This window comes from Tripterygium wilfordii, chromosome 1 (assembly GCF_013401445.1).
Source record: "Tripterygium wilfordii isolate XIE 37 chromosome 1, ASM1340144v1, whole genome shotgun sequence".
Taxonomy (NCBI): domain Eukaryota; kingdom Viridiplantae; phylum Streptophyta; class Magnoliopsida; order Celastrales; family Celastraceae; genus Tripterygium; species Tripterygium wilfordii.
Genome location: NC_052232.1, coordinates 9,298,010 through 9,310,080, shown reverse-complemented (window position 1 = coordinate 9,310,080; position 12,071 = coordinate 9,298,010). Strand labels below are relative to the sequence as shown.

The following is a 12,071-nucleotide window of genomic DNA, read 5'->3' as shown; positions in this document are numbered from 1 at the left end:
GCCCACGATACGGATACCACTGGGTCATATCCCAGAGGGGTTTCGAACGCCGGAGGTCTATTGCTTCGTGGTTTCCTACTTCCTTCAACCTTAATACCTTATACCTTGACATGTAGAATTGGCACTGCTTGGGGGCCAAAATCATTTGGGAGTTCCATGTGTTGGGCCTGACCTGGGCCAGTCAATGTGAAAACTTTGAGAAATCAAACAGAGCCCATTTGTTTGGGCCACAATCAGATGGCCCAGTCATAGATCCAGTAGTGTGGCCCACGTACAGGGAAGGAAACAATTGAATCACGTAGTACTAAGACGACTGACAAGGTAACTCGATTTACTGGTATCGAAGAAAATCTTCTCTGCGAAGATTACTGCAGCATCATTCTCCTTCCTCTTCGACGAATTTTGTCCTTCATCAGGTATCTCCATTCTCCTGTTTCTGGTCGAGGATAAAAATCTATTTTTCCGTTTTGAAATCTCGATTTCCCTTTTGGTTTGTGATTTGGGCGTCTGAGTGTTTCTAAGTTTTTGTGTAAAAAGGAAATAAATTGGATGCTTTGATGCGAGCGGGTATTCTGTGATGTGAGGAAAACTGGAGCTTTTTCTTAATTTTATATTTTCGATCTATGATTGGGCGTTACGTATACAGAGGCGCGTCTGACACTTTTTTCTGCACTATCAATATATTAATTACAAGATTGATTTTATATTTATTAAAAAACCAACCACCGGAGAAGAATTCGGCTAAACGACCCGGGTTTCTGTCAAATTCGATTGCAGAGTGGCTTGATGCCTTCGTAAATCTTACCGGATTTCACTCCCAGTGCCGTGGAGTTGAAGGAAGCCCAATGTCTGATCGTCCTGCCTGCGTAACAAACCCTTGGCGTCGAGAGATTTGAGATTGGGTCCAGAATTCGGTGAGTTTGATTTATAAGAAGGGCTTTTCTGGGAAAAAGAAGATGAAATACGATCAAGCCCTCTCTTCTTCTCTCTCTTTTTTTAAGTGAATCGACTGGTTGATTTTTATTTTATTTTATTTTATTGATTATTTGGGGTGAAATAACGAGAATATTTGAATGTTTTGATGCTATGGTCTCTGTGTTTTATTTTCTGGAAGTTACTTGAAACGTTTTGTCTATTCGTTTCTGGTTATCTTTTCTTGTATGAAATTTCTTATTTTTTGTAAATGTTTTTAGTGTGGAATTTAAAGGTCTGAGAATAAACCGAGTCCTGAATAATTTTCCTTGGAGTTCTGATAAAGTCCCTCTATATTTGAGTGAATATATTACATCCTCGAGTTTATTTTTGTAATTTTATGCTCTGCTCTTTTGCTAAATTAATGCATACATTTGCATCAAGAGAAAAACTCCGTCTTGTTTCACTTGCTGAATGCTATTTAGAGCTTGCAACCTTTTCCTCCCTTTTTCGGTTTTATTTATCAGAGTAAGAATGTTGAAATTGATTGGGGCAGGTTCCATTTCTGATATTGTTTTGGCTGCATCCTTCAATCCCTTTTCTTATTGCAACTAAAGGGAGGTATTGATTTTACCTTTTTCTGTGTAAAAAACAACTGCGGCTTCCGCTGTGGGCGGGGTCAGGGACAATCATGATGTTCACAGACTTTACCCATACATAATAAGTAAAGACGTTGTTTTCAGAAATTGCATGTGTGGTACTTCAAATTTGGTAATATAAGTCCAAATCTGGGTTTTGGGATTCTAGATGAAGAGTAGTTTAACCTTTTAACGATCATCAAGGGAATTACTAGCTTTGGTTTTAGAGTAATCTTGTATGGTAATTAATATGATGGGTTGATTGTTGTGCAGGTTACGTGTACTGGAATTATTTGGCTATTTCTAGGTCACATGGTTTTTATTTGATGGTATTAGTATGGACCCTGACTTAGACTTCAAGGAGCCATCAGAAGTGCCAATGGAAGTTTCGGCTAGTAAGAATGGGAACATCTCACGGGATACAGAAGATAAGGCCATGCAATGTGCGAGTAACTATGAGGACAATAACTTTGACTTGGAAGCAGTGAATAAAGACCAGAATAAGTTGCAGTGTGCAAGTCAGGACGTGGAAGTTAATGTAACTGAGTGTACAAATTCTAGTGACAGTGGGAAGGTTGAAGACAACTATCAGGATGGTACTGAAAGTATGAGTTCTTTTGGGGACACAGTATCCAGTACTGAGAATAGTTCAATGTCGAGTGATACGGAAGTTGAGTCAAGATTATGTTATGGGAATACATCTCCAACAGTTGATGGCTGTGGGGGAGCATTTCGAACAAGGTATTAATTGGCTTGAAATGGTTTACAATGCATTAGTAATATGAGATATTGCGTGCTTTATAAAGTTGTGATCTTAAACTAATGTAGAAGTAATTGGACGTGGGTTGGGATATGTATTCTGCTATTTGGATAACTTGGCTTAAAGGTTTAATTGTTCAAAAATGGGTTTATTGAATGTTAATATGATTGGATTTTCAGTGTGGTAAGGGTCATTGATAGTTTGTGAAGGCCAACCATTCCCACATCTTCTGGTTTACATAGAGAGTATTGTGACTTTCATAAGTTATCAGTTATTGATCTCCCGATTTCTTCTGTACAGTATAGCGAATATCTTGAAGCCCTGTCCTTTTGGCATACAGATCTGGGACACTAAATGTCAATAATTTGCTTACAAACCCTTTGGGATTTTCAACATCATTGAAATGATCTATAATGAATGCTGTTGATTTGTTCAATTCTCAGAGTTCTTCAGTTGACAGCTTTATTTTTGCCAAAAATAAAGAATACTGTGAGCAGTGGTATAAATTTGGTTGTTTTGGTGCTTTTGTTTTCCTTGTATTATGTGGATTACTGATTTACTTTTATTGCGTGATAATGGAATAATGATTTTGCCAGAGGCATCTAAATTAAGTGATGAATAAACTCACATGTCTAGAGAGAAGTTCTACTTGTAAGAAGACATTGTATAATTAAACATACATTTGTTTTGATTTACTTCAAGGCTTTAATGACTTTTTTTCCTCGAGTCTTTCTTGGAGAGTGGGAGACTGTGTTGGTTCCATGACATGGTTTTGGTTTATGCATGTTTATATTTCTTAGAAGGAAAAAGCTGACAGATCATTGGAGGAGGTATGTTCACCCTCTTATGTGGCGCTGTAAATGGATGGAACTTCAAATTAAGGAATTGCACTCTCAAGCGCTGAACTATGAAAGAGAACTAGACAAATATGATGAAAGAAAGCAGTTTGATTATGAAAAGTTGGCTTTAGAAGGTTGTGATGCAAAGTCGCTACCATTTTCTAGTTATATTCCGAGGAAGAAAGTCATGCAGAGAAAGAAAAGAAGACGAGTTGAAGACACTGTTGATATAGCATCATATATGCTGCAACATAACCTATTTTCCTATTATGGTATAGTCACAACCATTGCTTTGTGCTGCATCCCTTATTTCTGCTGGAAATGGATACTTTCTCAATTTTAAACTTTTTCTTTTCACAGCGACTAAGAGACCCGCTGTTCATGGTGCTTCAATGGACGATGCTTTTGGTAGTTTAAGTAAGAATCTTGTCATTTTTCTCTCAGCTTGGTTTTATATGGGTTATAACTTAAAGATAAGATAGGACTCTTCCTATTATGGTATAACCTTGGCTTCGTTCTCTTTTTTTTTTCTCCCGCTTTAGTTGTTTAATATATTTGATTACGAGGAGCGACCGGCAGTAATTGAGATTTAACAAGCTAGATCTTGACATCATGTTATGATTTTTGTTGGAGCGCATAATGTCGTGATCTATGCTTTCTGGAGTAAGAGATTGTCAGTATATATGTCCAAAAAATTTATATTTTAAGAGTATGTTCATTCTGCCCTGAAAAGATCTCAGGAGTTACCTGATATCTTACTTCGCCATGCTTAAAACTTTAACATAATACTGGTAGAGCTGACTCTCATGCTTTGACTGCACAATTTTTGGTATTTTGATATTTTAAGAGTATGTTCATTCTGCCCTGAAAAAATCTCAGGATTTACCTAATATCTTACTTAGCCATGCTTAAAACTTTAACATAATACTGGTAGAGCTGACTCTCATGCTTTGATTACCCAATTTTTGGTATTCTTGCAGACAAGACCGTCAATCATAATGATGAGTTTGGGTTTCATGATAGATGGTCATCTCTTGAATTCAGAGAGGATGACAACACATTGGAGCCAGTCCTAAAGAAGGTTGAAATGATGAAATCGCAAGTTCGTAATCTTAAGTCCCGCATTGACAAGGTTTTGAATGAAAATCCTGGAAAGTTTTGCTCCATCAATGATTTGAGCTTGCTTGCACCAGTTGATGCATCTACCAGTTCTGATCTTGCTGTTTCTCCGAAGAATGGAAATAAGAAAGCTGTCGAGGCGTTGAATACTTTTTCTGAACATGTATCCAATTGTGACGTGGAAGATCTTTTGCCTGAAGGTGCAGTTTCAAGTCATGGAGAGGTGAACCCATTTCCTGATATGATTGAAATGATGGGCCAGCCTCAGACTGGGGTTTTATGTGAACATGTATGATTCTTTTTGTGCCTTCTACGTAGAGCTATTTAATAAAATTAGTTTTTCTCCTTTGATTAAGGAAGGAACACTGCCGGAACTTATGTTTATGTGAGCATTATTCCTGAAAGGCATCTGACTCCTTTTATACACGCAGAAACGCTCATGGAGTGGTGTTGAGGATGACAATAACAAAGACATTGAAGTTTTAGTTGAGGATGAAGCAAATATAGGCATTTATTCATATTAAACGTATATTTCATAGTGGTAACTGTGTCTACATGTGCCCACCTTGCATATGAGTGCAAGTTTTGATGCACAGCATTGTATATAATTCATATGACCCTACTCCTTTTTCCCCAAGAATTACTTGGTTCATATAATCAACCTAGCTCAAATTCTTCGTATGCCTGGCTGTCGCTAAGAATAACCTCATCGTGAAAATTTCCTTTCACTGGCTACTTTGATGAAATGTACATAGGTTTTTCTCTCAGGATGATTGTCATTGATGATATGCTTACGTGCATATCCATGTTTGATGGTGTTGGGTGGATATTTTCTTTACCTGCACATTAGCATTTTGACGTAGAAAAGAAATCTGATTATGGATGTCTACTTCGTGTTGCTTGTATGGCTGTGTTATCATGCCGTTGAAATGCTTATACTAGTCTATTGCCTTTACCAATAATTCCTGTAGACTGTTTTAATTCGAAAAAATAGAACAATAATATAGAATGCTATTGGACTGTGATTGCTAGTACTTGCTGGAATGTGAAGTTCATATAGGGTTGTTGCAACACTTTGAATTGTGCTATTATATTTTTGACATATTTAACTGACTTGCTTAGTGTCTGCAGATCGAGGAAGGACTTATGTTACATAATCAGGCAGTCAAGGAAGAACTGCAGAATTTTGACAGCTCTATGAGTTTGCTGACTGAGATGCCTCTGGAACCAACTAAAGAGCAGACAGTTTCAGCTCCAGGAGTTGTATTGGCATTGGAGACTTCTGTCCCTCATGAACAATCAAATTTGAAATCACTTTCCAGATCCCATGTCCCTAACTCAAAGAGAAAGCAGGGTAGGCGAAAATCTCGATTGGGTGAACGGAGCCGGAGGTCTTAGGTAATTAGGTTAGTGGTGGACCGAGTAGAAGAAAAAATATTTTTACAAGTAGTTTGAATAGATGAGATCTGGGTAAAAAATTCATTGATACCTCATTTAGTGATGATGATATGTATATGATATTTAACTGCTGTATAGCATTGCTCTTACATAATTGATGAAATGATTTTTGAGGCCCTCTGGTGTATGGAAACACTTGTATTCTGTTTATATTTCTCCCATAATTCAGTTAATGTTTTGATAGCTTTGGAAGAAAAGTTTTCTTTACTTGACCATTTATCCTCATGTTTGAACTTGACAGAAGAAGATTCTACCAGGAAAGCATGTTCTGGTACACAGGGAAGGAGTTGATTGATCTTGAGGACTCGGTCACAATTCTGCATTTGTGCAAGGTTAGGTTATCGCTTTTCCACGTACCTTTTTTTGTTATCTCTAGATTATGCGCTATTTGATTGCATGGAATTATAATTTGTACCTCTTACCTTATTAATAGTTGTAAATCCTTTCAATCACCAATACCTGCTCGTTTTAGAGAAAGGAAAAGGAGTTCAGTGTACTATGCTTTCCAATCTGCTGATATAGTAACAATTTCTGTACACACAAATGGTTATTACATGTAATGTGCACACGTTTTATGCTATATTTTATGTCAGCCTGATGCAGATGCTATATTTCCCAGGAACATTCTTTTGGTAACCTTAATGAAGATGAGGGCCAACACAGTTGCCAAGGGCACAGAAATGTCATCAGGTATAACCTTAATCATCGTTTTTGACTGAGGCATATTGTTTCCGGCTTTTTTGGCTGTCATGGCTGCTGGGGGTGTTACTATTCTGGTATTCATGGTAGAATTATCTAGGTTGCTAAGCTTCGCATTCTTCTTCATGAAGTCGATAAATACTTTCCTTTTCTCTGGCTGTTGCTTCTTTCCAAATTTTGAAACACTACTGCATGGAATTAGTATATTTAATGGAAAGTGGTGCGAGATTGGAAATGAGGCCGCTAAGCTACTGTTGACTGACCTCTACTTCCTTGTGTGATGGTACGTGGTAGTGTTTTCCAGGCACTGCTGAGTTAAAGGTGTGGGATAAGATACGTTTAACATGTAACAATCAGAGACTTGTTTTTGAAACTGATAATCTTTGAATGATCTTCCTCTATTAAGGAGCTGTAACTGTGATCTCTTACTTGAAGACATCAAGAATTAGCAGTGTGGAAGTCCTCAAAAGTTTCTGATATCTTTATCTACAAATTGCTTGTAGAGTGTTCCTGTCGCTAAATTCAACATCTGTGTAGAGGGCAAAGCTATCACAAAAGCAACGAGTTAACGATCACAGGTAACAATACGGAGTCCTATAAAGATTTTCTATCGAATATTGCTTACGTTTTTCCCATGAAACTCGTGAAGTTAACAAATGTGTTTAACGTATTAGGTTGATGGTTGTGTCTACATATAGTTAGCACTTAGCATAGAAAGAGAAGGTGCTAAGAAAGAAAGAATGAGTCTGTTGGTCTTGTTAAGTCAATTTGAGGAAGGGATATTCATCATCTGGCATTGCATTTCTTTGTGTCTGAAGTCAACTATTGGCTTGAAACTAGCTTTAGACTTCAAAGAGGAGCCAGTAGGGAACTTGAATTTGGTCCTGTTATCAAATCCTTGTTTCCTCCTAATTTCAGGGTTCTGCAATAGACCAAGCCCATTAGCCAAGACCCTAGGGATAATTCAATGGACCCTGTTGAAATCCTACTACTTTCAGACGGTCTTTCATGCTTGAAGGCTTCTTAAAGGTAGTTGACTAGCCGTAGGCTCTAGTGGAGGAAAGATGGCTACAAAAGTACTGGCAGTCTCACAATAAAGATCTACTCTGCACAGGGGAGAATCCTCCTTGAGGCTTTAATCGTTTAAAACATGAAAGTGAATGTTTGCAGTTGCAAGCAAGAAGATTCTTTATGCCTTTGATAATCTTGAAGATAACTCAGAAGTATAATATTCAGCTCCTGTTGCTTATAATGGATTAGCAAACATCTGTTTTGTATTGCAATAAGTGATACAATACTAACTTGATTATAGCCCAATGACTAAAATATATAATATATATTTATGTGGAAAAAGAAAAACAAATGCAAAATGAAGCAAGAAAAAAACACCACAAGTACAAAAAAAACAAAGTTTCCTTCAATATTTACCAAAGAATACATACAAGCAAATGTGGGTCATAAATAATGAACGAGCAGGTGAAGAACAATGGTTCAACAATAAGACAAAAAAAATAAATAATATCAAATGTGACTCCTCGATCGTAAATAACGAAGGGAACAGGGGCATTAAAAGTTTTTTTAAAAAAAAAACCATTATCGATCAAAGAATATTATCAATGATTAACACCACCCGCGACAGTATTATTACTCTAGAAGATCAACGCGAGCAAACCCAATCCCAATCCACCGACAAGGCTCCTCATCTTCTCTGCTCCACTCTGCCATTTGGTGTCAAAAACAAAAAGTTAGAACTTCATTCAATTATTTACAAAAACGGTCTCGTATATTTCTTTATTGACTTGATTTCTCTCATTGGCTTTGGCTAGGGAGGGACATTTCTCAAATTAACAACAGATTTGAGTTCCGTGCTGGTTTGGTGTTTAAGCCTAGATCTTCCACGAAAGCTCAAGATCTGGACGGACATTGCGCCACAATAAATGTGGGAGAATAAATAAACCAGAAGTATGAACCGAACATACGTGATCGTCCAATACAGGGTTGGGAGAGGCAGCGTCATCTGAGTTCGGTCCGGGAGCCTCCGCTAGAGGTGCGGGAGGGCCGGCCAATGCTGGCGAAGGAGCTGGTGCTTGGTGCTTCTTGGACTTCTTCTAGCTCGGGGCCGGAGCAGGAACATCAGCTGTCGGTGCAGTGGCAGAAGTGGGAGGAGCGGTGGCCGGAGCGGGGGGAGAACTTGCGGGGGGTGTACTGACAGGAGCAGCTGCGGGAGGAGAGCTCCCCGGAACTGGAGCGGGAGGTGAGCTCACTGGAGTCACAGCCGGGGGTGTAGATGCAAGAGGAGTAGATGCAGGTGCTTGTACAGGAGCAGGAACGGCCTGCTTTGAAGGAGAAGCAGCCGGAGTTGTAGATGCAGGAGCAGGTGTAGGTTTGGCTGGAGCTTTTGCTGGAGCTGCAGTGGGTGTTGCGCCAGTCACCGGAGTTGTAGTCGGTGCCGCAACTGGCGATTGACCGCCAACACCGGCTACAATGATGCACAAAAATGCAAGTCCGAGCACGCTATTACGATCCATCGCTTGAAGATTTAGTGAAAGTGAAAGACAGAGAGCAATAATGGTGAGAGTATATGTCTATAGGCCAAGAAGAAGAATGACTTCAAGAAACCGAAAGGTTCAGGTAGTTCTGGTTCGTCCAGAGGTGATGCGGCCCCACATACACATGGGCCCAGATTAGCCGTTGATTAAGCCATTAAGGTATAAACTTTTGGGCCCAAACAGTGGGATCAAAAGTTCAAAACAAAAGCGACACCGTAATGTGCTAATGGTCCAGTCTGGCTGGGCCCAACGGAGCCCATAATAGACGCATATCCGCCCCATTGACAGGGTGAAGAAGATTTCGGATTTCCCTCGACTTCAGCTTCTCCGCGAGGTGAAGCGTCCGTCTCTCTTCAAGCTTTCTCTTCATCTCTCCGAATCGGACTTGCGTGGCTTCGGCTTCTTCCCTGCGAGCAGCTCATTCGATTAGAACAAAACTCTGTACATCTGATATCTGTGTGTTATCAATGAAATACTCTTTGTCTACCCTTTCGAAGTGTAATCTGAAGAAAGCAATTCAATCAGCCCAAAGCTGCAATCCAGTAAGTTCTGTCAAGTTTAATCCGTATAAGCAGCAAGCGATGCTTTTGCGTGGCTGTCGGATTCCCCCATTCCAGCTCCACCACTATCAGACGGACCATATCAAATCTGTCAATAGGCTGCTTACTTCGTTGGCCGATGAGAGTTTGGCAGTGGCAACAAAGCTACCACAAGAGTGAGATTTATTTTATTCTTTTTGTTTTAATTTGGTTTTTTTTTGGCGACTGGAAGAATTGATTTTTTTTTATGGTTTTTCTTTGGCAGGTTTGAGGCATTGGGTGAGTTTTTTGATTGCTTGAATGGTTGATTCAGTTGTTACAATTGAAGGGCTCCAATACTACTCATATCAATATTTTTCCCAAAATTGAGTGTTTGGCTGATAGGTATATACTATTTTGTGTTTCTGTTTAATTTCCATTTGGTTCCGAGAAAATCAAATCCTAAGAAAAATAGAAGACTTGAATTGAACTATCTTTATGTGGTCTTTAGTTTGTTTCTGATAAAATTGAGAAATGTTGCGAGGTCATTGTTAGTTCAATTCAGTGTTTTTATAGGTATTAGCTTCTATCTAATTCCATTGATAAAAAAAAAAAATTCTGGAGAAAACTTATGTTCCTCGTAATTCAACTTTCATTGTATTTTCAATTTTTTCTTGGTGGCAATACAATGCCTTATATTGATGCATCTAGGGATTTTATTTTTGTTTCAACTTTCATTCCTTGCTCTTTATGGAGAGAACCTTCATTTGATTGTGCTGCAAGGTCTATTTTGAAGGTGTTTGCTTTATCACATGTATTTTCCTCATGGTTATAAAACTCAAAATATAAGCTCTGTTTCTCCCCTTTGGTTTGGTTTTGTAATTAGTTATGGTTTTTCTGTTTTTAGATATCTTTATCGTAGAAATTCAGACTCGCACTTCTTATATTCCACAGTGCCTCCTAATCATGCACCGTCCGAGCTGCAGGAGATTTGTGAAGTTGTTATGACCACTATTGGCGGCCTAGATGACTTGGAATCTAGTCTTAATCAACTCATAGTTTCATTGACATCATCGCATATCACCCAAATCATAGATCTATGCAAACATGAGGCACCTACTAGAAGGCTCCTGAGATTTTTCTTGTGGTCACGTAACAAATTGAAGGATGCTTTAAAAGATGAGGATTTTAATCATGCTATTCGCGTGGTGGCTGAGAAGAATGACTACACAGCAATGGATATCTTGTTATCGGAACTTGAGAAGAATGGTCACGTTATGGAGATGCGAACATTCAGCCTTGTAGTAGAGATATTGGTCAAACTTGGGAGAGAAGATGAAGCATTGGGTATTTTCAAGAATTTGGACAAGTTCAATTGCCCTCAAAATAGTGAATCAGTATCTGCCATTGTCCACGCCCTTTGTGCCAAAGGGCATACTAAGAGAGCACAAGGGGTGGTATGGCACCACAAAGATAAGATATCTGGTATAGAGTTGTCCATCTATAAGAGTCTTGTTTATGGATGGACCGTGCAGGAGAATGTAAAAGAGGCGAGAAAAGTTATACAGGAGATGAAGTCATTAGGGTTCATCCCAGATTTGTTTTGCTATAATACATTTCTAAGGTGCCTTTGCCAAAGAAATCTTAGACGTAATCCTTCAGGTCTTGTTCCTGAAGCTCTGAACGTGATGATGGAAATGAGGTCCTATAAGATTTCCCCAAACTCAATTAGCTACAACATCATACTTTCCTGTCTTGGTAAGGCAAGAAGAGTCAAGGAATCTTGTGATATTCTTGAGAAAATGAAAATGGCAGGTTGTGGTCAAGATTGGATGAGCTACTATCTTGTTGCAAGAGTTCTGTATTTGACTGGGAGGTATGGTAAAGGAAATAAGATCATAGGTGAAATGATTGAAAAGGGACTGGTGCCGAATCGTAAATTTTATTATGATCTGATTGGTTTACTTTGTGGTCTTGAGAGAGTGAATTTTGCTCTAGAGCTCTTTGAAAGAATGAAGAGAAGCTCATTGGGTGGTTATGGGCCAATATATGATGTGCTGATTTCAAAGCTATGTAGAGGAGGAGACTTTGATAAGGGTAGGGAGCTCTGGGATGAGGCCATGGCTTTGGGTGTCACCCTACATTGCTCTACTGATGTGTTAGACCCTACTATCACTGAGGTCTTCAAGCCAGTAAGGAAGGTGCAAGAGGATGTCCACCTTGAAGCCTGTAGCACGGCCAAGAAGCAGAAAAGTAATGGCGCGGCCAAGAAGCAGAAAAGTAACGGCATGGCCAAGAAGAAGAAAAGTAATGGCGCGGCCAAGAAGAAGAAAAGTAATGGGCCGTCATAACAGGTACTTAATATCTCTCCCCTCTCAGCTCTTCCATAACTCCATTTTAGTCATGATAGTATCATCATTCATTATTTATATCATATCACTGTTGCAACAATGTGAACCAAGGATAGTTGCTGCCCATTATATCACAAACTTATATATACAGTAGTCTTCATGTTAAGACGCTACTGCATTCCCTTGTTATCTCATTTCATTCACATAGCCTTTTCTTTGTGCTGATAT

The 12,071-nt window shown here is 39.0% G+C and overlaps 2 protein-coding genes and 1 pseudogene across 4 annotated transcripts; 2 read left to right on the top strand and 1 right to left on the bottom strand.

The window, feature by feature from the left end:
* The first annotated feature begins 293 nt into the window (after positions 1-293).
* Positions 294-5,843, top strand: LOC119999641. Its single transcript, XM_038847335.1, has 7 exons — positions 294-416; positions 778-914; positions 1,824-2,291; positions 3,111-3,421; positions 3,510-3,566; positions 4,130-4,557; positions 5,400-5,843. The coding sequence occupies exons 3-7, from the start codon at positions 1,888-1,890 to the stop codon at positions 5,664-5,666; spliced, it is 1,467 nt and encodes a 488-aa protein (XP_038703263.1). The 5' UTR covers positions 294-416; positions 778-914; positions 1,824-1,887; the 3' UTR covers positions 5,667-5,843.
* Positions 5,844-7,826: 1,983 nt separating this feature from the next.
* LOC119999649 lies at positions 7,827-8,990 on the bottom strand (annotated as a pseudogene).
* A 332-nt stretch (positions 8,991-9,322) lies between these two features.
* On the top strand, positions 9,323-12,037 carry LOC119999630 (pentatricopeptide repeat-containing protein At5g61370, mitochondrial). 3 transcript variants are annotated; one of them, XM_038847317.1, is made up of 3 exons: positions 9,323-9,689; positions 9,779-9,792; positions 10,447-12,037. In XM_038847317.1, exons 1-3 carry the CDS (start codon positions 9,442-9,444, stop codon positions 11,841-11,843), a joined length of 1,659 nt encoding a protein of 552 aa, XP_038703245.1. In that variant the 5' UTR covers positions 9,323-9,441; the 3' UTR covers positions 11,844-12,037. The 3 variants fall into 3 exon arrangements, 1 of the variants encoding a protein (XP_038703245.1); XR_005468487.1 differs by having other exon boundaries at positions 9,388-9,689; positions 9,779-9,897; positions 10,447-10,583; XR_005468488.1 differs by having other exon boundaries at positions 9,555-9,689; positions 9,779-9,897; positions 10,400-10,534.
* Positions 12,038-12,071: the final 34 nt, after the last annotated feature.

Excerpts from the sequence above, each read along its gene's own strand:
- LOC119999630 (XM_038847317.1), top strand. The coding sequence starts at position 9,442 with ATGAAATACTCTTTGTCTACCCTTTCGAAGTGTAATCTGAAGAAAGCA.
- LOC119999641 (XM_038847335.1), top strand. The coding sequence starts at position 1,888 with ATGGACCCTGACTTAGACTTCAAGGAGCCATCAGAAGTGCCAATGGAA. Across the intron at positions 3,567-4,129 it reads CGATGCTTTTGGTAGTTTAA|ACAAGACCGTCAATCATAAT; the intron begins GTAAGAATCTTG and ends GTATTCTTGCAG. Across the intron at positions 4,558-5,399 it reads CTGGGGTTTTATGTGAACAT|ATCGAGGAAGGACTTATGTT; the intron begins GTATGATTCTTT and ends TAGTGTCTGCAG.